This window comes from Aquarana catesbeiana, linkage group LG05 (assembly GCF_042186555.1).
Source record: "Aquarana catesbeiana isolate 2022-GZ linkage group LG05, ASM4218655v1, whole genome shotgun sequence".
In the NCBI taxonomy this organism is placed as follows: Eukaryota; Metazoa; Chordata; class Amphibia; order Anura; family Ranidae; genus Aquarana; species Aquarana catesbeiana.
Window position 1 is genome coordinate 177,147,028 of NC_133328.1, and position 25,094 is coordinate 177,172,121.

Consider the following 25,094-nt stretch of genomic DNA (forward strand, 5'->3'; position numbering starts at 1 on the left):
TGCTCACAAATGTGAATGTGACCTGAATATAAAGAAAGCTAATTTAGGTTTATGTGTTAATACACTCTTACCGATTGCTAAACATTCTCCCTTAGTCCCCTGAAAAGTCTCACAAATGCCTTTTGATTCTCCTAGTGAACTCTACCTCATGCAGCTTCCTTTGATGGTGTGGCGATGATGCTGATGCCGAATGATGATGTACTGCTACTGAATTTAGAGCAGAGTTACCAGTCTCTAGAAGGCTGTGCTTGGATGAGGATAAGGTTCAGGGGATGTGGCTATCAGCATTGTCACTGCTTATTCACAAGCCTGAATCTTGTTGATCAAAAACTTCTTTTGCATTTGGAATTGTCTGCTTATCTGGCTGTGTGAATTTAAAGCTAATTGGATGTATTAAGTTGCAGTCCTGCAGTGCAGAGTTCTTTTTTAGGCTATTTTCTTTCACTTGGTGATCCAGCCAGCAAGTCTGATGAACAAGCCTCCCTGCAGATATAGCAGTTAGAGGGTTGTGACAAACCATTTAACACTGGCACAGGGTGCTTGCGCTGATCATCTTTTATTCATTTATGTAAAACTTTTATCCCAAAAGGAACAAAGATAGTTCCTGTTACTGCTTAAAGCGGAGATCCATCCTAAAAAAAAAAAAAAATTACATAAACAGGCTCTTTAAATTAAAAAAAAAACATTTGAATAAAAAAAAAAAAAAATTTTGTTTACTTACCCGAAACGCGTGTTGCTAGGCAGTCTTCCTAATCTGCCACTTCCTTCTCCGCTGAGCTGTTCCTTCTCTTCATCCCTCGTGTGGTGTTCTGGGAAATTGGGTGCGCTGTCTTCTGGGACCTGTGTGTGTCCCAGAAGACAGCCACCCATTCACAAAGCACCGCGCGACTCGCGCATGCGCAGTAGGAAACGGCCAGTGAAGCCGCAAGACTTCACTGCCTGTTTCCCTTAGATATAATGGTGCCGCCGGCACCCAATCCAATGAACAGATTGGCCTCCGGGGCCGACGTCGTGGGCTCCATGGACAGGTAATTGTCCTTATTAAAAGTCAGCAGCTACAGTGTTTGTAGCTGCTGACTATTACATTTTTTTTTTTTTTCAGCTGGAACACCGCTTTAAAGAGCGTCCAGAGTTTGGCTTCAATTTGTTTATGTACCTAAATTTGCCAGTGCATCTAACACTGATGCCAGACTGACAGTGCTGCTGCCCAAAGGTGTCTCTGTTGTTCCTTCTTTCAAAGTGTAGGCAACATAACACAGGAGGTGTAAAAAAAACTAAAAAAAGAAACTAATGCAGCCACCACATCTAATGCTTGGTAAGCTGCAATATATTACATTTTTGGTTTTGGGGTTAATACCTCTTTAAGACAAAAGCAGAGTTTGGCAATGAGGTTTCTCTTATTTAACCACTTGCTGCCCGCCCGCCGTCATATGATGGCGGGACGGTGCAGCTGCTGTTCTGGGCCGCCGTCATATGACGGCGCAGCCTTCCAGGCAGCCCAGGGGGCACGAGCAGGTCAGTGGATCTGTGTATGTAAACACACAGATCCACGTCCTGTCAGATGGGAGGAGACCGATGGTGTGTTCCTTGTACAGAGGAACACCGATCGGTCTCCTCCCCTTGTGAGTCCCCTCCCCCCACAGTTAGAATCACCTCCCTAGCAACATATTTAACTCTACAGCGCCCCCTCCTGGTTAACCCCTTCATTGCCTGTCACATTTATACAGTAATCAATGCATTTTTATAGCACGGATCGCTGTATAAATGTGAATGGTCCCAAAAATGTGTCAAAATTGTCCGATGTGTCTGCCGCAATATCGCAGTCATGATAAAAATCGCAGATCGCCGCCATTACTAGTAAAAAAAAAGAAATAATAAAAATGCTATAAATCTATCCCCTTATTTTGTAGACGCTATAACTTTTGCGCATTGTGATATTTTTTACCAAAAATATGTAGAAGAATAAGTATCGGCCTAAACTGAGGAAAAAATTTGTTTAAAAAAAAAAAATTTGGATATTTATTATAGCAAAAAGTAAAAAATATTGTGTTTTTTTCAAACTTGTCACTCTTGTTTTGTTTATAGCACAAGAAATAAAAACCACAGAGGTGATCAAATACCACAAAAAGAAAGCTCTATTGGTGGGGAAGAAATGATAAAAATTTCATTTGGGTACAGTGTTGTATGACCGCGCAATTGTTATTCAAAGTGCGACAGCGCTGAAAGCTGAAAATTGGCTTGGGCAGGAAGGGGGTGAAAATGCCCTGTATGGAAGTGGTTAAAGGATTTAATGCTTTGTTTTTTTATTCATCCATATAAAATGTATTGAAGTTTTCAATACATAAACAAAACAGTACATGTAGCTCTTGACAACAGTGGGGGTTGATTTACTAAAGGGGAATAGATGATGCACCTTGCAAGTGCAATTACACTAATTTTCCCCAGAGCTTAGTAAATGTGGTAGAGCTCTGCCGATTTCCATCGACCAATCATGTGCAAGCAAAAATGCTGTATTTTTTATTTTCCTTGCACCTGATTGGGTATTTAAAAATTGAACAAAAAGATCCGGATGGCCGCACTCCAATGAAAACAATTTCTTTATTGTTATAATAAATCCATACAGCAAGGATAAAACCACTAACGCGTTTCACATCGTTATAGCAGGTGCTTATTTATAGCTACGTTTTAAAATAATGACAAAGACTTATATATGTAAGCAGGCAAAACCGTAAATTGGTGTAATTAGGCATGGTGTACACCCACTACATGTGACACAATGCTCTCAGTTGATGTAGAAGAGGTGAGTCAGCTGAACTTCTCTCTCACATAATCACAAGGTTAACTCTTCAAACAAAGATAAAGGCAAACATGCCAAACCCATAAAAATATATATAAACAAAGACCTGTCAATGCCTAGCATTAGAATTCTCATGTAAACATATAAATATATAATAAAAAAAGATATATAAATATTGCTCTTGTGCATGCACAGGTAGGTAAACCCAAATTCTGGCAAAAAACCTGCAGGCAGACAGGATTCCTATCACACAGCACAGCATGAAAACACTGCTATTAACCCCATGACAAAAAGGCCATAAAATTGCATGCAGACCAAACTTTCAGCCGCAAACAATATGTTCATGGTTGATTTAATCAGTTAGGTACATATATGCAATATACCTCCTGCAGATATCGATCACCTATCAAACACACATATTACAGCATAACATAAACTCTAGAGAGAATGAATACATGCAAGGAAGCAGATAGACGTAATCATGTCAGGAAGAAACTGTCAAAGACATATATATATAGAAACATTCTAAGTGATCTTTTAGGAACCGTTTATCTATCTGTCCCATCCAAGATTAATCTGATAGGGTTGCTTAACCACTTACAGACCGCACGCCGTTGTTATACGGTGGCTGTTTGAAGGAGCGGCGGATTTGCCGCAAGATCACTTTTATTGGTGGCGATCATCAGCAATTGCTGGGCGGAAGCGACGTCAAAATGTCACTTCTGCCCACAGCTCTTAAAGGGCCATTTTTTTTAATAATTTTTTTTTTTTAATTCCATTATAGTCTAAATATGAGATCTGAGGTCTTTTTGACCCCAGATCTCATATTTCCTGACAGACTCCATGGCAGCATACGTATGGGTTAACCCGCCTCTCATACCTCATAGGACCCCACTCCCATAAATCTTTGCTCCTAGCCAGAGACCGTGTTCCTTTTTTGTCCTCCTCCTAGGACCAAGGTGTATCTTACCTTATGAAAGTATCTACGGTCCTGGCTTGCGCGATTGTTCTGATGGCGGTTCTGGAGTCCAGCATTTCCAGCTATTAGCAGGGTGGAGACGGGCAACATATGCAATGCCATGAAGAGCTTCCTATCCTCGCCATTGGCAGACAAGCGGCAACTGGGCCAAACGTCCTTGCTATTAGCAGGAGGCCCCCCCTTATTGAAAGCCCAGTCGTGCAGTGGGTGATCGTTCCCAGTCAGGCTGGACCAGGATCACGCTGGGGTGGTATCGTATACTGTTTCATTATTGTACATGGCAGCAGTATTTGTGTGTATTGTTTTGTGTTTTCCCCTGTATTTCTTTCCGCCTTCCCTCTATGGCGGCTGGAACGCATCTGCATCTCAGTCCGCTGGGTCTTCCGGGTTCTGTGCCAAGTTTAAATAGCTGTCAAAATACAGCTATTACTTGGGATGATCTGCGGGTGAAAACGGCGGCTTCCCGGTGCAGTGGTTTGACTCTGTCAAGGTAGGAAGCTATGCTGCTGGCTGTCCAGCTCTCCTGTTTCCTCTGGTATTTCCTGTGTTTAACTGTGGGTTGTTCATTGCAGTTACAAGGCTTTCTGCTATGGACGTGTCACCGCCCCCCAGTGGCCAACCCTTACGCTGCAGGTAGGAATTTGTTTTCCTTCTGCTTGATTTTTTGGGATTACTTTTTTTTTTTTTTTCCATGGATCCTGTTTATTTCCTTTCTTCTTGCTCAGCCCCTCTAGGTCTGAATATAGATCCTCAGCACGCTAAAATACCGATCGTTCCAGATCACATCATCAACAATCTTCATCAAGTTCCAGGCATCCTAGATCAGCTTCTAGACGTCATAGCGAAGAGCCCAAGTCCACGTCTGGGCGTCATTCCTACCGCCATTCTAGTCGCTCTGAAAGGAGAGCTTGCTGGGGATGTAAAGCTCAGATCTCAGAGGGTAAATCCCTCTGTGAGCTATGTTTTTCCCGAGCTGCAAAAGAAAGGGGAGCTGAAGACCAGCAGGTAGAGGCCCTGGTCCGAAAAGTGGTTCAGGAATCTTTGCTCCTTCTGCTCCAACATTACCTCCTGGCAGGGTCGACCTTGGGGCTCCTGGTCCCTCTAGACGTAGTCCCTCTTTGAGTGGATCCTCGGAAAGCGAGGTTGAGGTGGATGATCCTGGCGTGGGTTTTGATTTTTCCCTGGTGCCACGGTTGGTTAAAGCAGTGAAAGACGCATTGAGATGGGAAGAACCAGTAGAAGCACCCTCTAAACAGAGGAAATACTTCAAACATCTCAAGAAGGATCGCCCAAATTTTCCCTTCCTGGGGGAACTCGGCGAAATCATTTCAGATGAATGGAGTAAAGTTGAGAGGAAAAACTCGTTAATTTCAAAAGTGGCTAAGATGTATCCATTCAGGAGTGAAGAGGTAAAGCATCTGGAATCGGCTCCACTCATTGATGCTGCTTTGATGAGGTTGGTGAGACATGTCACTCTCCCTCTGGAGGATACCGTTTCATTCAAGGATGGTCTAGAGAGGAAGATCGATACTGATCTTAAGTGCATCTATATCACGGCAGGTATGGCTTGTAAACCAGCCTTAGCCCTCGCAGCTTTGTCTAAAGTTATGGAGTCCTGGTCGGATGATGTGGATGCAGCTTTAGCAAGTGTTTCTGAAGAGTTGGTTAAGAGCTCACCGGTCCATGAGCTGAAACTGGCGTCAGTCTTCTTGGGGGAAGCATCCCTTGATATTATTTGCCTAGTGGCACGTGTCATGCTCTCTTCAGTCACAGCTAAGCGCGCCTTGTGGCTACGCCCATGGGTGGCGGACCCTGCCTCTAAACAGGCTTGGTGCAGAATTCCCTTTGAGGGTTCTTCCCTCTTTGGGAATAAGCTGGACTCCGCCATTACCCGTGCTACAGGGGGTAAGTCAGGGTTCTTACCCCAGGACCGTCGCCTCTTGGGTCAGAGAAGACCTCAACCCAGGCAAGATCAAGAGCGTACTAGAGATGCCCGCCGCTACAAGCCTGGTCGCGAGTTCAGAAAAGACTGGAGGAGAAATCAACCTTCTGGCCAGAAGTCCTCAAAGACAACCTCTTCTGGTGGATGGGAGGCTTCCAAGTCCTTTTGATGTGAAGCCTGTCCGGGCGGAGCAAGTTGGGGCTTGATTACTCCTTTTTCAGCACGTCTGGGCAGCTTCGATCAGGGACTACTGGACGGTCAAGACAGTCTCATCAGGTCATTCATGGGTGTTCAGCAGTCCACCCTTACACCGGTTTGTTCCCACAGTCCTTCCTCACTTGGAAGAGAAGAAACAAATTCTTCTGTCATATACAGACTCACTGATAGCTCAAGGTGCTGCCATTCCGGTACCCACGGAAGAAAGATTTCAAGGGGTGTATTCCCCCCTTTTCATGGTCCTCAAAAAGAATGGCTCCTGGAGGCCAGTCATCGACTTGACACACCTGAACTCCTTCATCAAGAAGGAAAAATTCAAGATGGAAACACTGCTAACAATTCGTCAGACAATACAACCAGGCGATTGGCTTGTCTCCATAGACCTGAAAGACGCCTACTTTCACGTACCGATTGCAAGGGACTTCCAGAAGTACCTTAGTTTTGCAGTGGATCAGAAGCATCTCCAATTTACATGTCTCCCATTCGGGCTTACAACATCGCCTCGAGTGTTTTCAAAGCTCTTACTGGCTGTCGTGGCATTGATCAGAGTCAGGGGTATCCGATTACACCACTATCTAGACGACCTACTCCTGCTTTCGCAGGACAGAGAACAACTGTTGTCACATCGAGATCAGGTCATTTCTACCCTGACAGAGTTCGGTTGGCTGTTGAACAGGGAGAAAAGTCATCTAGACCCGACACAGTCTCTGATATTCCTCGGAGCCCAGTTCAACACGGTGAAGAGCACCATCTCTCTGCCTCTAGAGAAAATTCCGTTGATTCGGGACAGAATTCATCTTGCAATGTCATCACCCCTACTCAGAGCTTCTCAATGTCTCAGGATAATCGGCACCATGGTGGCAACAGCCCCCATGGTGAAATGGGCACAATGGAAGATGCGCCCCTTTCAGAAGGGTTTTCTCCAACAGTGGGATCCGGGATTTCGAGACCATCTTGTCCGGATAACCCCATCCATGCGAGAGAGTCTCCCCTGGTGGCTGCAGCGGAAGAATCTTCTCAATTGCCATTCCATAGCACCCGTCTCCTGGATCACGGTGACAACGGATGCCAGCAGGAGAGGCAGGGCTGCTCTCTGTTTGACGGAGGTAGCCCAAGGCAAGTGGGATTTCCCATCCCGAGGTGTAGTCTCGAATGTTCTGGAGCTTCGAGCTGCCTTCTGTGCGCTACGAGCTTTTCTCCACTTAACATCAGGAGCCTCAGTCCTCCTAAGGCTAGACAACACAACAGCGGTGTCTTATATCAAGAGACAAGGGGGCACACGTAGTCTCTCCTTACTGAAGGAAGTGAGCCCAATCATGTCCTGGGCTCAGACGAACCTGACAAATCTGACGGCTGTCTATCTTCCTGGAATTCAGAATGTCCTGGCAGACTTTCTCTCAAGGTTTGCCCTGGACAACAACGAGTGGTCTCTCCACACAGAAATTTTCAGTTGGATTCTGTATCTGGGAGTGACGCCGGAGGTAGACCTGTTTGCATCCCCTTGCAACTACAAAAAAGAAAAATACTACACGAGATGTCGTTGTCCCCAGGCCTTCGGAGTGGATGCCCTGACGGACCAGTGGAGATTCCACAGGGCTTATGCCTTTCCCCCAGTTCCGGTCATTCTACGATTTCTATCGAGGCTCAGGTGGGAAGAAGTCGAAGTAGTGGCAGTTGTTCCATATTGGCCCAACAGACCATGATTCCCCCTCTTATTACAGCTCAGCTACCGGAATCCAATTCCTCTCCCGTCCAGGCCGGATCTCCTATTGCAGGGGACATCTCTTCACCCATGCCCATCCCAGCTCCATCTGATGGCTTGGTTCTTGAGAGGGGAAGGCTGGAAGCCCTAGGATGTCCAAGTGCAGCTATTACAACTCTACTGAATGCCAGAAGACCAGGTACTAATAGAGTTTATCAAAGAATTTGGTCAAAGTTTGCAGATTATGTTTCCACCACTGACGGTTCCTGTATTGACCCAAAGATACAGGATATTCTGGGTTTCTTACAAACAGGCCTGGATCTATCCTTATCAGTAAGTTCTCTACGGTTTCAGGTTTCTGCAATCTCTGCCTTCACAGGTATATCCTGGGCCAGACACCCCCTTACGAGGCAGTTCTTCAGAGGAGCAATAAGGCTCAGGCCTCCAAGAAAACCGAGGTTTTCCAAGTGGGATCTTCCTCTTGTCCTGGATTTCTTTTCAGAAAAAGAAATACAACTTGTGGATCAGCTATTAAAGATCTCTCTCTCAAAGCAGTATTCCTAGTGGCCATAACATCGGCCAAGAGGGTCTCCGAGATCAGTTCTCTAGGATGCAAAGAACCATTCCTTACTTTCTTCCCTGATCGGGTGGTCTTGATTCCTATGCTAGGATCAAATCCTAAGGTAACATCTGTATTCCATGAGAATCAAGAGATTGTTCTTCCAATTTTTTGGACAACTGAGGACTCTAGTATTCATCCTTTGGATGTGGGAGAAGTTTTAAGGCAATACCTTGAAGCCACTGCTTCTTTTCGAAAATCCGATCATTTGTTCATTTATTTCCAGGGAAAAAACAAGGGTTTGCGTGCTTCTTCCATAATCATTGCAGCTTGGATCGTCCATGCTATACAAGGGGCTTATACGGCTAAGGGTTTGGCTCCTCCAGAAGCAGTGACCGCTCATTCTACCAGGAGCGTTTCTACGTCATGGGCAGCTTCCCGTCATGTATCCCTGGAAGTAATCTGCAAGGCGGCCTCTTGGTCGTCGATCAACACATTTATGACGTACTATTGCGTAGAACCGGCTTCTTTGTCTTCGGTTAATTTTGGTTTGCATGTCTTGTCTGTTGACGGTGCCAAATAAACCTTTTTTCTTTAACCCGGGTGTGTATGGCTAGTCATTTCCCATACGTATGCTGCCATGGAGTCTGTCAGGAAAACGGAAAATTTATATCAAATACTTACCGTAATTTTCCTTTCCTGATGGACTCCATGGCAGCAGGAGTTCCCTCCCATTTACTGGAGTAGGCTAAGTTACGGAACACGGTCTCTGGCTAGGAGCAAAGATTTATGGGAGTGGGGTCCTATGAGGTATGAGAGGCGGGATTAACCCATACGTATGCTGCCATGGAGTCCATCAGGAAAGGAAAATTACAGTAAGTATTTGATATAAATTTTCCGTTTTAAGAGGTCCTGTCATGCTTTTTTCTGTTACAAGGGATGTTTACATTCCTTGTAATAGGAATAAAAGTGACAATTTTATTTTTAAAAATCAGTGTAAGAATAAAAAATAAAAGGTAAAATAAATTAAAAAAAAAAATGTAAACGTGCCCCGTCCCGACGATCTCGCATGCAGAACCGAACGCATATGTGCCCGAATATGAAAACGGTGTTCAAACCACACATGTGAGGTATCGCCGTGGTCGGTAGAGTGAGAGCAATAATTCTAGCACTAGACCTCCTCTGTAACTTAAAACAAGCAACCTGTAGAATTTTTTAAACTTTGCCTATGGAGATTTTTAAGGGTAAAAGTTTGTCGCCATTCCACGAGCAGGCGCAATTTTGAAGCGTGACATGTTGGGTATCAATTTACTCGGAATAACATTATCTTTCACAATATAAAAAAATGGGCTAACTTTACTGTTGTCTTATTTTTTAATCCAAAAAAGTGTATTTTTTCCAAAAAAAAGTGCGCTTGTAAGAGCGCTGCGCAAATACGGTGTGACAGAAAGTATTGCAACGACCGCCATTTTATTCTCTAGGGTGTTAAAAAAAATGTATGATGTTTGGGGGTTCTAAGTAATTTTCTAGCAAAAAAACTGTTTTTAACTTGTAAACAACAAATCTCAGAAAGAGGCTCGCTCCTTAAGTGGTTAATAGACATTCTATATAACCCTATGCCGACTGTTTTAGATGTCTTTCGGTTAGATGTCATTGGCTGACAGCATGCTACTCTCCAACATACGGCTATTATAAATGCTTAAAAGCCTCCATTCTCACATTTGAGTACAATGACATTAAAGTCCCATTCATGATTCATTCCCCCTGGTTTTCTAGAGTTAAAAAAGAAAAAAAACGGGGGGGAATGAATCATGAATGGGACATTTCCCATTTTTATGAGTAATAATAGGTATACTTTCTATACTTTCAGTCTTTTTGTCATGGGGTTAATAGCAGTGTTTTCATGTATATCTTTTTTTATTATATACTTATATGTTTACATGAGAATTCTAATGCTAGGCACAGGTGTTTCTGCTGGGAAATTCTACTGGCATTTTTATCAAAGTACACACATAGATAGATAGATAGATAGATAGATAGATAGATAGATAGATAGATAGATATCTGTATCTATATATATCTATATCTATAGATATATATATATCTATAGATATAGCTATATCTATATATAGATATATCTATCTCTCTCTCTCTCTCTCTATATATATATATATATATATATATATATATATATATATATATATATATATATATATACACATATGTTTATGGAAAGTTTTTTAAACAACATTTTTTTTTGTTTTTAGGAGACTTTCTTGAGTGGGATATTTTCCACCTGTTCAGGTAGTTTAATTATGTTAAGCATTTTTTTATGGGTTTGGCATGTTTGCCTTTATCTTTGTTTGAAGAGTTAACCTTGTGATTATGTGAGAGAGAAGTTCAGCTGACTCACCTTTACATCAACTGAGAGCATTGTGTCACATGTAGTGGGTGTACACGATGCCTAATTACACCAATTTACGGTTTTGCCTGCTTGCATATATAAGTCTTTGTCATTATTTTAAAACTTAGCTATGAATAAGCACCTGCTGTAATGGTGTGAAACGCGTCAGTGGTTTTATCCTTGCTGTATGGATTTATTATAACAATAAAGAAATCATTTTCATTGTAGTGCGGCCATCCGGACCTGTTTGTTCAATTTTTGCATATGGATGCACATGGAGCCGCACCCACGCCTGGAGAGGGGAGAGATCATTAGGAAGCAGACACCTGGAGCAGGTTCTTCTTTTTGCTTCACCTGATTTGGTATTGTTTACAAAGTGAAGCTTCGCCACATTAACCAAACTCTGGGGAAAATGAGTGCAACTGCACATGCAAAATGCACAGTCTAGTTGCCTTTAGTAAATCAGCCCCAATGAGTTCTTTCTATCAGGTGATAGAAAGAACTCATTGGGGCAGATGGAGCTTGTAGATTTAAGCACTCCTGTGTGTTGGGCTGTAAAGTTATACCCCAGGAAATTGTACTTTTATTGTCATCTGTGCCTCCATTCCAATGATTTCTCTTCACTTCCTTTAAGAACACAAATTTACCATGCTTGGAATATATATTTAACAGTGGACATTGCAGTCCATCAAGTGTTAGCTTGATACAGGGAGAGGGGAGGAGCAGATGAGTGCTTGCCATCTCAGGCTACAGGGCTGTGAGTTTCAATTGATGCACACAGTGTAGAGAGACACAGCTCTAGTCTTTGCATAGGATGTTGCAAGAGAAAGGAGCCACCCTGAAACAGGAAACCCGGGGCAGTGATCATGGCAACAGTTTACGCAGGTATATTGACGCTGTATACTCAGTAAATGATTAAATCAGCTGCTGAAAGTGCTTAAAAAGATGGACGATGTAATATCACTTTAAATGTTATTGCTTTCTCTTTTTATATGTGTAAAGATGAAGAACTTCCAGAACATCCAGCAGTGAACAGCCTAAAGGCATTCAACAGAAATTTTGTGCTACAGGGATCTTTAACTCAAAGATCAAGAGAATGGAAGAGTACGGCTAAAGAAGTCATGGTGAGCAATATCCTTATTAGGTTTTCCATTAGTACAGTGCAGAGATAAGACACTAGATGTCAGAAAACACAAATTATTGCAGTTCTCTATTCATTAAAATATTAATTGTATATTTCAATGAAACTATTACAAGGCCCTAAATCTGTCTTGATATCAGTCTCCTGTAATCCTTTTCGTATTGGAGTTCAGACTATCGGAGGAGGAGGCTCTACTGCATGCACATGTGCTGACTTCTCTATCTGACTGCCGCTCGTTTATTGTCCATGTAAAGCCTCACCTTGTGAAACAAACCATTCAGTTTAAAATAGTATATACACTGCTCAAAAAAAATGAAAGGAACACTTATTAATTAGAGTATAGCATCAAGTCAGTTAAACTCCTGGGATATTGTTCTGGTCAGCTAAGTAGCAGGGGGGATTGTCAGTTTCAGCTGCTTTGGTGTTAATGAAATTAACAACAGGTGCACTAGATGAGCAACAATGAGACCACCTCCAAAACAGGAATGGTTTTACAGGTGGAGGCCACTGACATTTTTTTTCCCTACTCATTTTTTCTGACTGTTTTTCTGTTAGTTTTGCATTTGGCTAGGGTCAGTGTCACTACTGCCAAAAGCCACTGCCCTGCTCCCACTGTCACCTGCCCTACTGCTACGTTATAGGAAATCCACAGTTAAGAGTTGTCACCATAAGGTCACTTTCACACTGGTGGAGTCTGCCAGTGGATCCGCATGCTCAGGAGGAGATCTCTCCGCTGATTCCCACTGAGCAGGCAAATGACAGGTCCATGTACGCTTCGCTGATGCAGAACGGACACAGCCCGCTGTTCTCTATGAGGCGGTCAGATGGAAATGGACCGCCTGCCCATTTCCATCCAACGCTCACCTGATCGAAACTGCTGTTTTTAGCAGACTGGATTGGATCAGATGTCAGCAGGTGTCAGTGGACACATGTCCGCTGATATCCGCCACTACATAGAGGGCAATAGATAGTCCAAAGGGGCCTAACAGCACAGGGGTAAAGCATATCTAAACCCAAGAACTAAAATGTATTAAAGTGAAGTTTACCAGTATTTAGATGTGGCAGCTGCATTCATTTTCCAAGCTAAGAACCTTTTCAGCAAGTACAGAAAATACCTATTAATCTTGCCAGAAATGCATTGTCCTGTCTCCTCCTATGAATTGAAGCTATTTTCTGTAAACTATACATTTCCTTAATGAACATATAATGGAGTTGATGTGAGGAAGACATATATGTAGTCCAGTTCAGGAGAGCAGCCTAGTTTGACAACCATGACCTCCTCCATAGATGCTGTTGCGTGAGTGAGTGTATGTAACCTCCCTAAGACAGAAAATATGTTTATTTGTAGGAATACCAGATAAAACCTTTGGGGAAAAGTGAAAAAACTTATGTAGCCACCACATCTAAATACTAATGAGCCCCAGTGCAAAATCACATACCTGCACAAAAACATGAATTAATAAAATTAAAAATACCTTACAGTTGGAAATTATTTTTTTTATAACTCTGCAAGTATTTAAACTATCAATTGTCATCAATCTTTTCTTCAAGAATCTGTTAAAAAGGGAGAACTCCAGATTGATAAAATAAAATATGCATTTGCACTACAATGCACAGATTATTTACATCTATTCTATATGTACAGTACTATCTAGTAAGTGAAGCAAATTTCACTTTTTTTAGGGAAACATGGATAATAGATTTTGTATAACTTACAGTACCCAGTAGGAAAAAAAGAAACTGCTTTAAAAAGGGGAGTAGAAAAAATTACCTCTGTACAATATTCACCAACGGTACAAAATCACACTTTTTTCTAAACTGTTATTCTCTTTTTAAAATGTTATTTTCAGGAACCCACTAAAGGCTCAACCATAATGTATTAAAGACCCAAATTTATACTGCCAAAAAGTATGATGCCTAAAGCTGTACACAAGAGTGCCTTTATCTGACAGCCATTATGTTATCCATAAAAGAAACAGACCCTTGTGTGATGTTACAATGCCTATATCATCAGGCTTTGTTCAGATACCTCACTGGGAATGGTCAACATTATGGTCTAACTGGAACTCTGCCTTAAGTTCTTCGGAGACACCAGGAAAAGGTTACTGAGTTTCAAGAAAGGCTCTGTGTTTTATTATGCACTTTTTTATTTCCATCCTTGTACTACCAGTAATGTGTCCAAAACTGTTTTTGTATTCTTCATTTTTGATGTATTCATATACCAAATGAAATGAAAAAAAGAGCAAATGTTTTTGTTGTAAAGGTGTTTTCAAAAATGTATCTAGGGGGTCTTATATGGATAATGTACTGTTTTCTATTAGATGCAATTTGACTACTGAAGTAAGATACTTCTAGTATGTAATTGCCTTCCATAGCAGCATTAAAAGTTCCTGAAGAGATATACTTGTACAAGTATGCATACAAAATATTTTGTGCAATGTTCTCTCCAGTAGCCATTAATGATGTTTGTGGTAATTATACTAACATAAAAACACTGGGGAAGATTTTTATTAAAATTCATTAAATTCATTTAAAATGTATTAAAAGTTAAAGGGGTTGTTGCTATGGTAACCATTTAGATGCTTTATTTTTCATTGTAACCTGCCCTATAAAAAAGTAATATCCCCATTCTTTCCATTCATCTTAATTTGGTCCCATTTCCCCCATCCCATAACACCTTAGGCCTTCTGCACACATTATGTTTTGCCTCTGGGCAAAAGATTCCAGTGTTTTTATGCAGGCAGAAAGCACAGCCTCACTGCCAGCAGCCTGTAAAACTCTAGAAGCAGCTGAAAAATGGGGCAGTATGCACCTAGGGATGATTGACCATAATATAGACTTTCTGCACTTCTGGGCATGTGTCCCTGGGCGCATACTGCTCTAAACGTTAGTATCACTTGGTGCACCATCCAGCCATAGCAGTTTACCGCCTCTCATAGAGTTTTATAGCCTGCCAACAGTGTGGCTGGATGGTACACCCATGTGTTCCGCACGCAAAAAAATTGCTGAAACCTCATGTACATAAACTAAACACCCTGTGTACATAAGACCTTTTTGGAGTCTATTTATAACTGCTTTTACACAAGATGCACACAACTTTCACCAAAGATTCAGTTTTCTGATTGTATTCTGTTGGGAAAATGTTTGCATCCTGGGTGACATTTGTGTGGATCTTGTGTGAAAACATTTATAAATAGACCCCCCAAAGTGTATGCAGAGCCATAAAATAAGGAATATAATCCCCGCCAGTTTACTGTTTGCTGTCTGTGCACTGTTATTGAAATCTCCCTTTACTTCCCGCTCCAGAGATGCAAAATGAAACGAGAGGAAAACTCCCTAAATCGAGAGCATCCCTCAGACAATTGTCACCAGAACAGGTGTCCCCATTGGAAGGTTCTCCTCCTCTTTTGCTCCAGGGATATTTGTAAAACTAGGAATTTCCCTTAATTTTCTGTCTGAATGACAATCATGAAAAGGACAAAAAGAATGGTAATCCTCCCCAACAGGAACACAGACAGCAATAACACTTTGACAAAGGGTCTAATTTTGTCCCACTCTATCCAAACACAAGGTGGCATATCAGTTTAAATTGTCTTGTACAGAAATACAAATTATTACAAATGAAAGAGCATTGGCATAGTATATGCTGTATACTTTGCATGTGCAATAGATTGGAATGGATGGTGTGCAAGGTTTTTTGTACTGTCCTTGGTTTTGGGACATCATTAAAATATGTCAGAGCATCTTTCTTCAAAATTAGATACAATCATCCATTTGCACTGATTGGACTATAATCTTATTATCAAATGACAACAGACAAATGATAATGAGCAAGGTATATCCTTGTAATTTGTCTTTCAGCTGTTCAGTAGTCTATTGTTCCTTGTCATTGCATGAAGGAATGTGGGACCCAAAGACAAGCATGATCTTAAGAATCAACAGGATAGCCCTATGGTTCCCTGGAATAATCCATGAAAAGTGTAAAGGAAGAGAGCATCACAAGTCTATAAATGGTCCAATAAAAATGTATCAATCTTGATAAAATGTCAATAGGTACAACCAACGCGTTTCAGGGGCTCACATATCTCTCTTTATTGGGGCTTGCACTGGTGGTGAAAGGAGGAAATACTGGGCAATAAGGCCAAAGATCATGGACTGTAATGACGGTGTGGGCACTAGACTGACAGACTGGCACCCACATTGTCCAATATTTCCTCTTATAACCTTCACACTTTTGTTGGATCGTTATTAGTCCATCATCTATCTTCATATGCCTTTTTCATGGATCAGGGCCCCAACCACTTTACTGACCTACTTTAATCTCACACTTATGTAGAGTGGAGTAGATGGTGTTGGGTCCCTTACTGCAGAGCTGTGCACTTGGTTATGTGATCTGTTAAGCACAGAAAATGTATGGGGAAATCACCCTGTACAACTCTGCTGTGGAACATCCAGAACATCAACTTAATGGTATGAAATATTGCACGTACACATGGTAGAGGTTTTGTTGACACAAGCTTCAGCTTGCATAAGAGCAGTGTGTACAGTAAGCTTTTACAAAGCATTTCCATAGCTTTTGGAAAACTTTGTTGTAGCTTCTTAAAGTACCAGCACTTTGTGAAGCTTGTCAAAAGCCTGCTAGCAACTTGGTTAAAGTGACAGTCAGCACTTCTATTAGCATCTGTGTTTAACATTTCTCAACTGAAGCTACAGTGGGCTATAAAGGCTTCAAGAAAGTTGCTCAAAGCTTGCAGAAAGCATTGCAAAAGTTTGCTGAAAGTTCATAAATGCTTGCTATATACACTGCCCTCATATATGCTGGAGTACATGTGAACAAGGCCTGAAGGAACTGCTGTTGCATAAGACCTCCTGTTTTCACAATGCAGGAGAAGAGCTGCTCAGCATGGGACCCAAAGCAAGTGGAGATCACTGGAGTAGCAGTGTCTACTTCAATGATTTCCTGCTTCTAGTGGCATCGGCCAGGTATGGTATATACATGGTTGCATTGGTCCAAGGTGGACCAATGTAATTATGTATGAAATAAACCATATCTGAAATTATTTCTTAAAACACACAAACAGCAGCTAGAAATATAGATAACATTTCAAATTTAGAAAAAAGCTGGGTTTTTGTGGCCAATATCTGAATATAAAGTACATATTTATTAATAACAGAACAATTGTATCTCTCATTGATACTACAAATATTTTACATCTAATTTTACCTTCATAACACCTTGCAAAAAGATTGACTGAAACCTGTTACATACATTATCTTATTCATAAAGTATAACTAAAGGCAAAACCCTTTTTTTTTAGATTTGGATAGAGTTAAGAGGTTAAACGCCCTATGAGGTTTTTTGCTGTCTGTGTCTCTAGAAATGTTCACTCTCTCTAACTGGCTAGCTCACCAATGTCACAGGGAATAAAAGTGAGAGTAAATTCAAAATTTAGAGTTGTCATCTGAGCAGGAGTAGAGAGGAGATCTTCCAAGGAGGACATTTGTGTTTGTGACAGTTGTCTAAGAGGGGAGTTCCCTCATATTGGAAAGGTAACCTTTCACTTCTTGTTGGGTCTACAAGACAGGAAGTGAAAGTATATCTCCCAAATAAGACGCCGGTGGTAAAAATGAAATGAGTGAAAGTTTCTTGCAAATAAAACACTGGTGGTAAAAATAACAGGTTTTAAACCGTCATTACGCGATCCAAAAAAGGAAAAAGCTTTATCTTTTGACATATTTGCAATTTTTAAAGTGGAGCTCCATCTAAAATGTTTTTTATTTGTTTCGTATATAGTAAAGATGGGCAGGTCCCCTGCCAGGTTTTCTATTGCTGTCTTTTATCATTATTTCCTGTGTGGTCACCAGGATAGAAATTGAGCAGAATATCTTAGATGGAGAAATGAATAGCAATTCAAACCTAAAAGTGATTTTAACATTTCCATGCTATATCTAGGAAGAAAAAAAAAATGTTGGGTGAAATCCACTTTAAAGTATTTATCATTGTCATTATTTCACTGCTAACTGCTTTTTTGTTATTAAGGAGAAGATTTCCACTTTTGTAGGTGTATTTGTTTTTTGGACAAAATGTGAATACAAGTTGTTTGCCTGATTGTTAATATAAAATGCAAAGTTAATGGAATGAAAAAGTACACTTTTTGCCTTTTTTATGTTGTTGTATTTAACAGTATCAAGCGTTTAATGTGCTGTGGAATGGTTCTCCATAAAAGCATGTTATGAAGCTACTGTAGTGTACTAATGTTAAACTATTCAATCTTTTGAAATGAAAATATGTACTGTGTAAGCACTGCAAAAAATCATTCATGTTTTGTTCTGTTAAAAAGATTTATTTGTGCCAAATAAGTGTAAAAAAATGTTTATTCAGATACTATATTGCAATGATAATTATTTTGCCATCAAGTGTTTATTTTTAGTTTTAATATTTATATCAGATTTAATTTTTTTACAAATGAAAGTATTTTAAAGGTTATAGATTAAGACTATATGGTAAAATCTATTAAGCGGAATTGAAAAATGATAAATAAATGTTCTGTCATGTCATCTGTAGCATCTGTGTATGATGAAACTTGAAGAGAGGATATAATGAAATAAAAAAATGGGTCTAAGGATGTGATGTAACTAAAATGCATGTCAGTTTAAGTTAAATAAAATCAATTATTGAAAAAAAAGTATTGATTACAAATATGAAATTCAGAGAGATAAAAGTTATAAACCATTAAATGTGCTTCTTTTATTTCATTCTTTTTTTTTTTTTGCAACAATCTTACCAGCAAAATATATCTAAATTCAAAACTAATTTTACTTTGTTTTGTTTTGAATAGAGAAGGAAAAAGTTAAGCCCCTGTCAGGTTTTTTTTTCATCTGTTTCCATTTGGGAGATTGCCCTTTATTTCCTGTCCCATAGACAAAACAGAAAGTGAAAAGATATTTTTTTCAAAATTGATAGTGATAGATAAACCCTATCTTAAACAGTTGCCATTGCAAAAAGTGTCTGTATTTTTAAATTGCTGCTCTATTCCTAAAATAGTGACAGCTCAAAATTTTGAATTTTTCCTTACTTTCAGTCCCAGTGACAATGATCATCAAGATAAATAGAAGTGGTGATTCTTCCCAACAAGTACAAGGTAAAAAATAACATGACAGGGTTAATAATTTTTCCTGCTCTGTCCAAAACAAAAAAAAAATTGCTGAAGTTGCGCTTCAGGTGAAATACTGATAAACAAATTATTTAATAATTGGGATCCCTGAATAAAAAAATAAATACAAAAGAAAAAGACTAACTGAAAAAATGTCTATAATAAAAATAGATATTATAAATGTAAATGATCCACTATTGCATATATACATGCATAAAAAGTATACCAATGATTAATGTCAATAATTCATGCATACAAATAACTAAAACATAGTGTCAAAAATAATATACAAAATTGCATACATATTTATAACAATTAAATTGTGCAATCCATACAGTATATGTGTTTTTTAATATATCAAAAGTTTATAATATATAATGTGCATCCAGTCTTATCCATGATCTTCATCAATTAAAGCGCAGAAAGGATTTCAGTGCAACCACAATCATCCCCAGGTGGACAGGCTCTCATTTTGAACAATGAATCCTAATATTTTCAAAGGTCTTTTTTACGTATTTCTCTTGTGTTGAGATCAGTGTCCTAACGCACAGAGGCTGTAATAATCAGTTTCCCTTAGCAATCTTTTCCAGTAGTGCTCAGTGGTTTAAAAAAAAAAAACAGATTGCATAATGATCTCAGTTATACAAAAAATCGGATTTATTAAAACATGAATAAAACTCACACTTTACAGTGCACTCATATTGTACGCAAGATGTAACAGGCTTCCAGCAGAGCTAGTAACCACTACTGCTGCAAGTCCATCTGGTGCATGCCCACTCACACTCTAGTAGCTGGGTCAATATGCTTTGTCTACTCATGTCTGCATACTCTGCTCAAAGTATTGACTTCATCAGGGGAATGGTTAAGGAAGCACTAACCTGCTTAAATGATAACCATAGCAACATTTGTGATCTGGCACTCCTGCTTGCACTTTATTTGCAGACATAGTGGTCTTTATGTGCTACCAATAAGAATGCATTAACTGAAAGTGAATAAATGTACCTGTGGGCATGTAGAAAACAAATAGTCTACAAAATGAATAGAAGTCTTAGCATGCCCACATTATGGACATGCTTCCAGCCAGATATGGAGAGGTACAGTGGTGGCCCGTCCATTAGGGGTGCCGGAGCGCCGCCCCCTCCATCCACGACCGCCAGCCCATGCTCTATTCACGGCCACTATTTTGCATGATACCACCACCCCCTATTCATGTGTCCGGCCCCTTTCAGGATGCTGGTTGCGTGAATTACATCAGCTGGGATTTTTTTAAGCACCTGATTACAGCCAGAGGCTTTAATAGGCTTCAAAATAGGGTGGGCTCGTGGCACAGAGCATTGCACCAGCAGCCCACCCAGGTGTTACAACAGTGAATGAATGGACACAAAAGAAAATGTGCATCAAAAATGAGCCACATCCATAAATCACTGAGGATACAAAATACGGTAGTACACAGTATTACCAGGGGTGCAGACTTTTTTGGCTAAGAAACAATGGAGAAGATATAGCAGTATAAAAATACATTTATTGAAAATTACAAATATCTAAAAAATATAAATAACAGTTGTAACATATATGCATCTATGATTAATGTGCAGTGAGCCCTTGTATGTCTACGCGTTTCGCCGTTCCTCAGGACACAGCCAAGGTTCACAGATGAGACAGAGAAGGGAATATGTCTCTCTATCTTGTTTTGAACTGCAAAATCATGCAAGTCATGGTAGAGTGAGAAAGTTCAATCAGAAGTTAGAAGTCTATTGGGTATAGCTGAATATCTAGGCGGGGACATGTCAAACGTATTTCTTATTAAGGGAGCGGCCGTTAAAGAGAAGACGGCCAGCAACGGGTATACCACATTAAATCCCGGGTTTAATCTCAGCATTGCTGATGGCTACATATAATAGCCCATATCCTGTATATTCAGGATACAAATACAAATAACACAGCGTGCCTCTGGGAGACAGCAATTCACTGCATCACTGAATATTCGCTATTGAAACACTGATCCTCAATCCGGCCAATCAGAAGCAGGTCTGAGACCCGTTTTCCAATTGGCCGCAGAGGAGGAGGGAGGAAACCAAAGCCACAGCGATGCCTGTGGAGAGCAGGGGAAGGGAAAGCCGCCACCGCCAATGAGCAAGGGAAGCCGCCGGTGAAGCCCGAGAGAAGCTCTGCCCACCATTGATGGGGTAAGTGTAACAGACCCACCCAACCGACCGCCGACTTACCTGGGGGTGGTACTGTTTGCCGCCCCCCCAAACAAAAATGACCACCGGCTGCCACTAGAGAGGTAATAAAGATTCTCTGGTGGAATTTTCTACAGATCAGAATAATGATAGGAATATAGAACTGATTTATCAATATCATTCTACTACTCTTATTTTTTTTTTTGGACATACGCATTTTTTATGAAAACAATCAGATCACAACAAGATCTTACTTTAAAGAAACAAATACAAATAGTTACAGTACATTCCAATTGCAAATGGTCACAAACACAAATTCTCCTGCGCTTGGGAGTGAGTCCACTCAGGATGAGTATGCTACATCTCCATCTTGGTTCTATATGGATAAGCCTTGTCTTTCTGCCCTCTTAAGACTGGGGAAGTCTGATACACTGAAACCGCAAGGAAGAGAAAGAAAGGGCGCACCAACCTAGTACATTATCCTAAAACCACAATTTTATTGTTAAAAAATGGTAAGCATTATACTCAGAAATAGGCAATTGAATGAAAGCTCATCACATAGTACAGCATTAAAGCTCATCACATGGTACAGCATTGTTTAGTCCATAGTGTATCAAATCATACGGCAGGAAGTGAAGATCCAATAGTCTAATGTGTTTCAAGGAAAAATAAATCATCAGGAACTTTTGCCCTAGAAAACACACTTGTAATAACATCAATAAAATTTTTATATCCATGTAAATGAAGCTGTTAGATTTCGGTGCTTAGTATAAACAGGTAGATATCATTTATAAAAGGTATTGGGATATTTTCATTAACATATGAAGACTAATTTGTCCAAAAAAAACAGAATATTATATACAATAGCATCTGTAGTCAGGGAAAACAATTTATCAGTTTCTTTGACGTAAGATCCTATTGGGATCTGATTGTTTTCATAGATTATCTGTATGTCAAAAAAACGAATAGTAGTAGAATTATATTGGTAAGTCAGGCTTCCACATATTAGTAAATATGGTCATCCTGCTAACATTTGAGGTGGAGAATGGCTGTGGTTTAACCACTTGCCGACCGCCGCACGACTATATACGTCGACAGAGCGGCACGGGCAGGCAAAAGGACTTACAGGTACGTCCTTGCCTGCCCGCGGGTGGGGGGTCCGATCGGACCCCCCCCGGTGCCTGCGGCGGTCGGCAAATCTCCCCCGGCGATCGGTGGTGAGGGGGAGGCCATCCATTCGTGGCCCCCCCCTCGCGATCGCTCCCAGCCAATGGGATCATTTCCCTGCCTCTGTATTGTACACAGAGGCAGAGGAAATGATGTCATCTCTCCTCGGCTCGGTATTTTCCGTTCCGGGCCGAGGAGAGAAGACAGGTATGTGAGTGCACAACACACACACACACACAGTAGAACATGCCAGGCACACAAAACACCCCGATCCCCCCCCCGATCGCCCCCGATCCCCCCCCCCAATCACCCCCCCCCCCCGTCACAAACTGACACCAAGCAGGTTTTTTTTTTTGTTTTTTGTTTTTTCTGATTACTGTATTGGTGTCAGTTTGTGACAGTTACAGTGTTAGGGCAGTGAGTGTTAGGCCCCCTTTAGGTCTAGGATACCCCCCTAACCCCCCCTAATAAAGTTTTAACCCCTTGATCACCCCCCGTCACCAGTGTCGCTAAGCGATCATTTTTCTGATCGCTGTATTAGTGTCGCTGGTGACGCTAGTTAGTGAGGTAAATATTTAGGTTCGCCGTCAGCATTTTATAGCGACAGGGACCCCCATATACTACCTAATAAATGTTTTAACCCCTTGATTGCCCCCTAGTTAACCCTTTCACCACTGATCACTGTATAACCGTTACGGGTGACGCTGGTTAGTTTGTTTATTTTTTATAGTGTCAGGGCACCCGCCGTTTATTACCGAATAAAGATTTAGCCCCCTGATCGCCCGGCGGTGATATGCGTCGCCCCAGGCAACGTCAGATTAGCGCCAGTACTGCTAACACCCACGCATGCAGCATACGCCTCCTTTAGTGGTATAGTATCTGTACGGATCAATATCTGATCCGATCAGATCTATACTAGTGTCCCCAGCAGTTTAGGGTTCCCAAAAACACAGTGTTAGCGGGATCAGCCCAGATACCTGCTAGCACCTGCGTTTTGCCCCTCCGCCCGGCTCGGCCCAGCTCACCCAAGTGCAGTATCGATCGAACATGGTCACTTACAAAACACTAAACGCATAACTGCAGCGTTCGCAGAGTCAGGCCTGATCCCTGCGATCGCTAACAGTTTTTTTGGTAGCGTTTTGGTGAACTGGCAAGCACCAGCCCCAGGCAGCGTCAGGTTAGTGCCAGTAGCGCTAACACCCACGCACCGTACACCTCCCTTAGTGGTATAGTATCTGAACGCATCAATATCTGATCCGATCAGATCTATACTAGCGTCCCCAGCAGTTTAGGGTTCCCAAAAACACAGTGTTAGCGGGATCAGCCCAGATACCTGCTAGCACCTGCGTTTTGCCCCTCCGCCCGGCTCGGCCCAGCCCACCCAAGTGCAGTATCGATCGATCACTGTCACTTACAAAACACTAAACGCATAACTGCAGCGTTCGCAGAGTCAGGCCTGATCCCTGCGATCGCTAACAGTTTTTCTTGTAGCGTTTTGGTGAACTGGCAAGCACCAGCCCCAGGCAGCGTCAGGTTAGTGCCAGTAGCGCTAACACCCACGCACGCACCGTACACCTCCCTTAGTGGTATAGTATCTGAACTGATCAATATCTGATCTGATCCGATCAGATCTATACTGGCATCCCCAGCAGTTTAGGGTTCCCAAAAACGCAGTGTTAGTGGGATCAGCCCAGATACCTGCTAGCACCTGCGTTTTGCCCCTCCGCCTGGCCCAGCCCAGCCCACCCAAGTGCAGTATCGATCGATCACTGTCACTTACAAAACACTAAACGCATAACTGCAGCGTTCGCAGAGTCAGGCCTGATCCCTGCGATCGTTAACAGTTTTTTTGGTAGCGTTTTGGTGAACTGGCAAGCGCCAGCGGCCTAGTACACCCCGGTCGTAGTCAAACCAGCACTGCAGTAACACTTGGTGACGTGGCGAGTCCCATAAGTGCAGTTCAAGCTGGTGAGGTGGCAAGCACAAGTAGTGTCCCGCTGCCACCAAGAAGACAAACACAGGCCCGTCGTGCCCATAATGCCCTTCCTGCTGCATTCGCCAATCCTAATTGGGAACCCACCACTTCTGCAGCGCCCGTACTTCCCCCATTCACATCCCCAACCAAATGCAGTCGGCTGCATGAGAGGCATTTTCTTTATGTCCTCCCGAGTACCCCTACCCAACGAACCCCCCCAAAAAAGATGTTGTGTCTGCAGCAAGCGCGGATATAGGCGTGACACCCTATTATTGTCCCTCCTGTCCTGACAATCCTGGTCTTTGCATTGGTGAATGTTTTGAACGCTACCATTCACTAGCTGAGTATTAGCGTAGGGTACAGCATTGCACAGACTAGGCACACTTTCACAGGGTCTCCCAAGATGCCATCGCATTTTGAGAGACCCGAACCTGGAACCGGTTACAGTTATAAAAGTTACAGTTACAAAAAAAGTGTAAAAAAAAAAAAAAAAACACAAACAAAAATATAAAATAAAAAATAATAGTTGTCGTTTTATTGTTCTCTCTCTATTCTCTCTCTCTCTATTCTCTCTATTGTTCTGCTCTTTTTTACTGTATTCTATTCTGCAATGTTTTATTGTTATTATGTTTTATCATGTTTGCTTTTCAGGTATGCAATTTTTTATACTTTACCGTTTACTGTGCTTTATTGTTAACCATTTTTTTGTCTTCAGGTACAGCATTCACGACTTTGAGTGGTTATACCAGAATGATGCTTGCAGGTTTAGGTATCATCTTGGTATCATTCTTTTCAGCCAGCGGTCGGCTTTCATGTAAAAGCAATCCTAGCAGCTAATTAGCCTCTAGACTGCTTTTACAAGCAGTGGGAGAGAA

The 25,094-nt window shown here is 41.4% G+C and overlaps 1 protein-coding gene across 5 annotated transcripts in view; it reads left to right on the forward strand.

Moving 5' to 3' along the window:
- The window catches only part of MYRIP (myosin VIIA and Rab interacting protein), a 722,788-nt gene extending 709,038 nt beyond the window's left edge, over positions 1–13,750 (forward strand). For all 5 annotated transcript variants that reach the window (XM_073630373.1, XM_073630374.1, XM_073630375.1 and 2 more), the window contains 2 exons: positions 11,602–11,723; positions 13,591–13,750. In XM_073630373.1, coding sequence (XP_073486474.1) covers positions 11,602–11,723; positions 13,591–13,623 — 155 coding nt within the window. In that variant the 3' untranslated portion in view covers positions 13,624–13,750. The remainder of the gene's footprint in view (positions 1–11,601; positions 11,724–13,590) is intronic.
- The last annotated feature ends 11,344 nt before the right edge of the window (positions 13,751–25,094 follow it).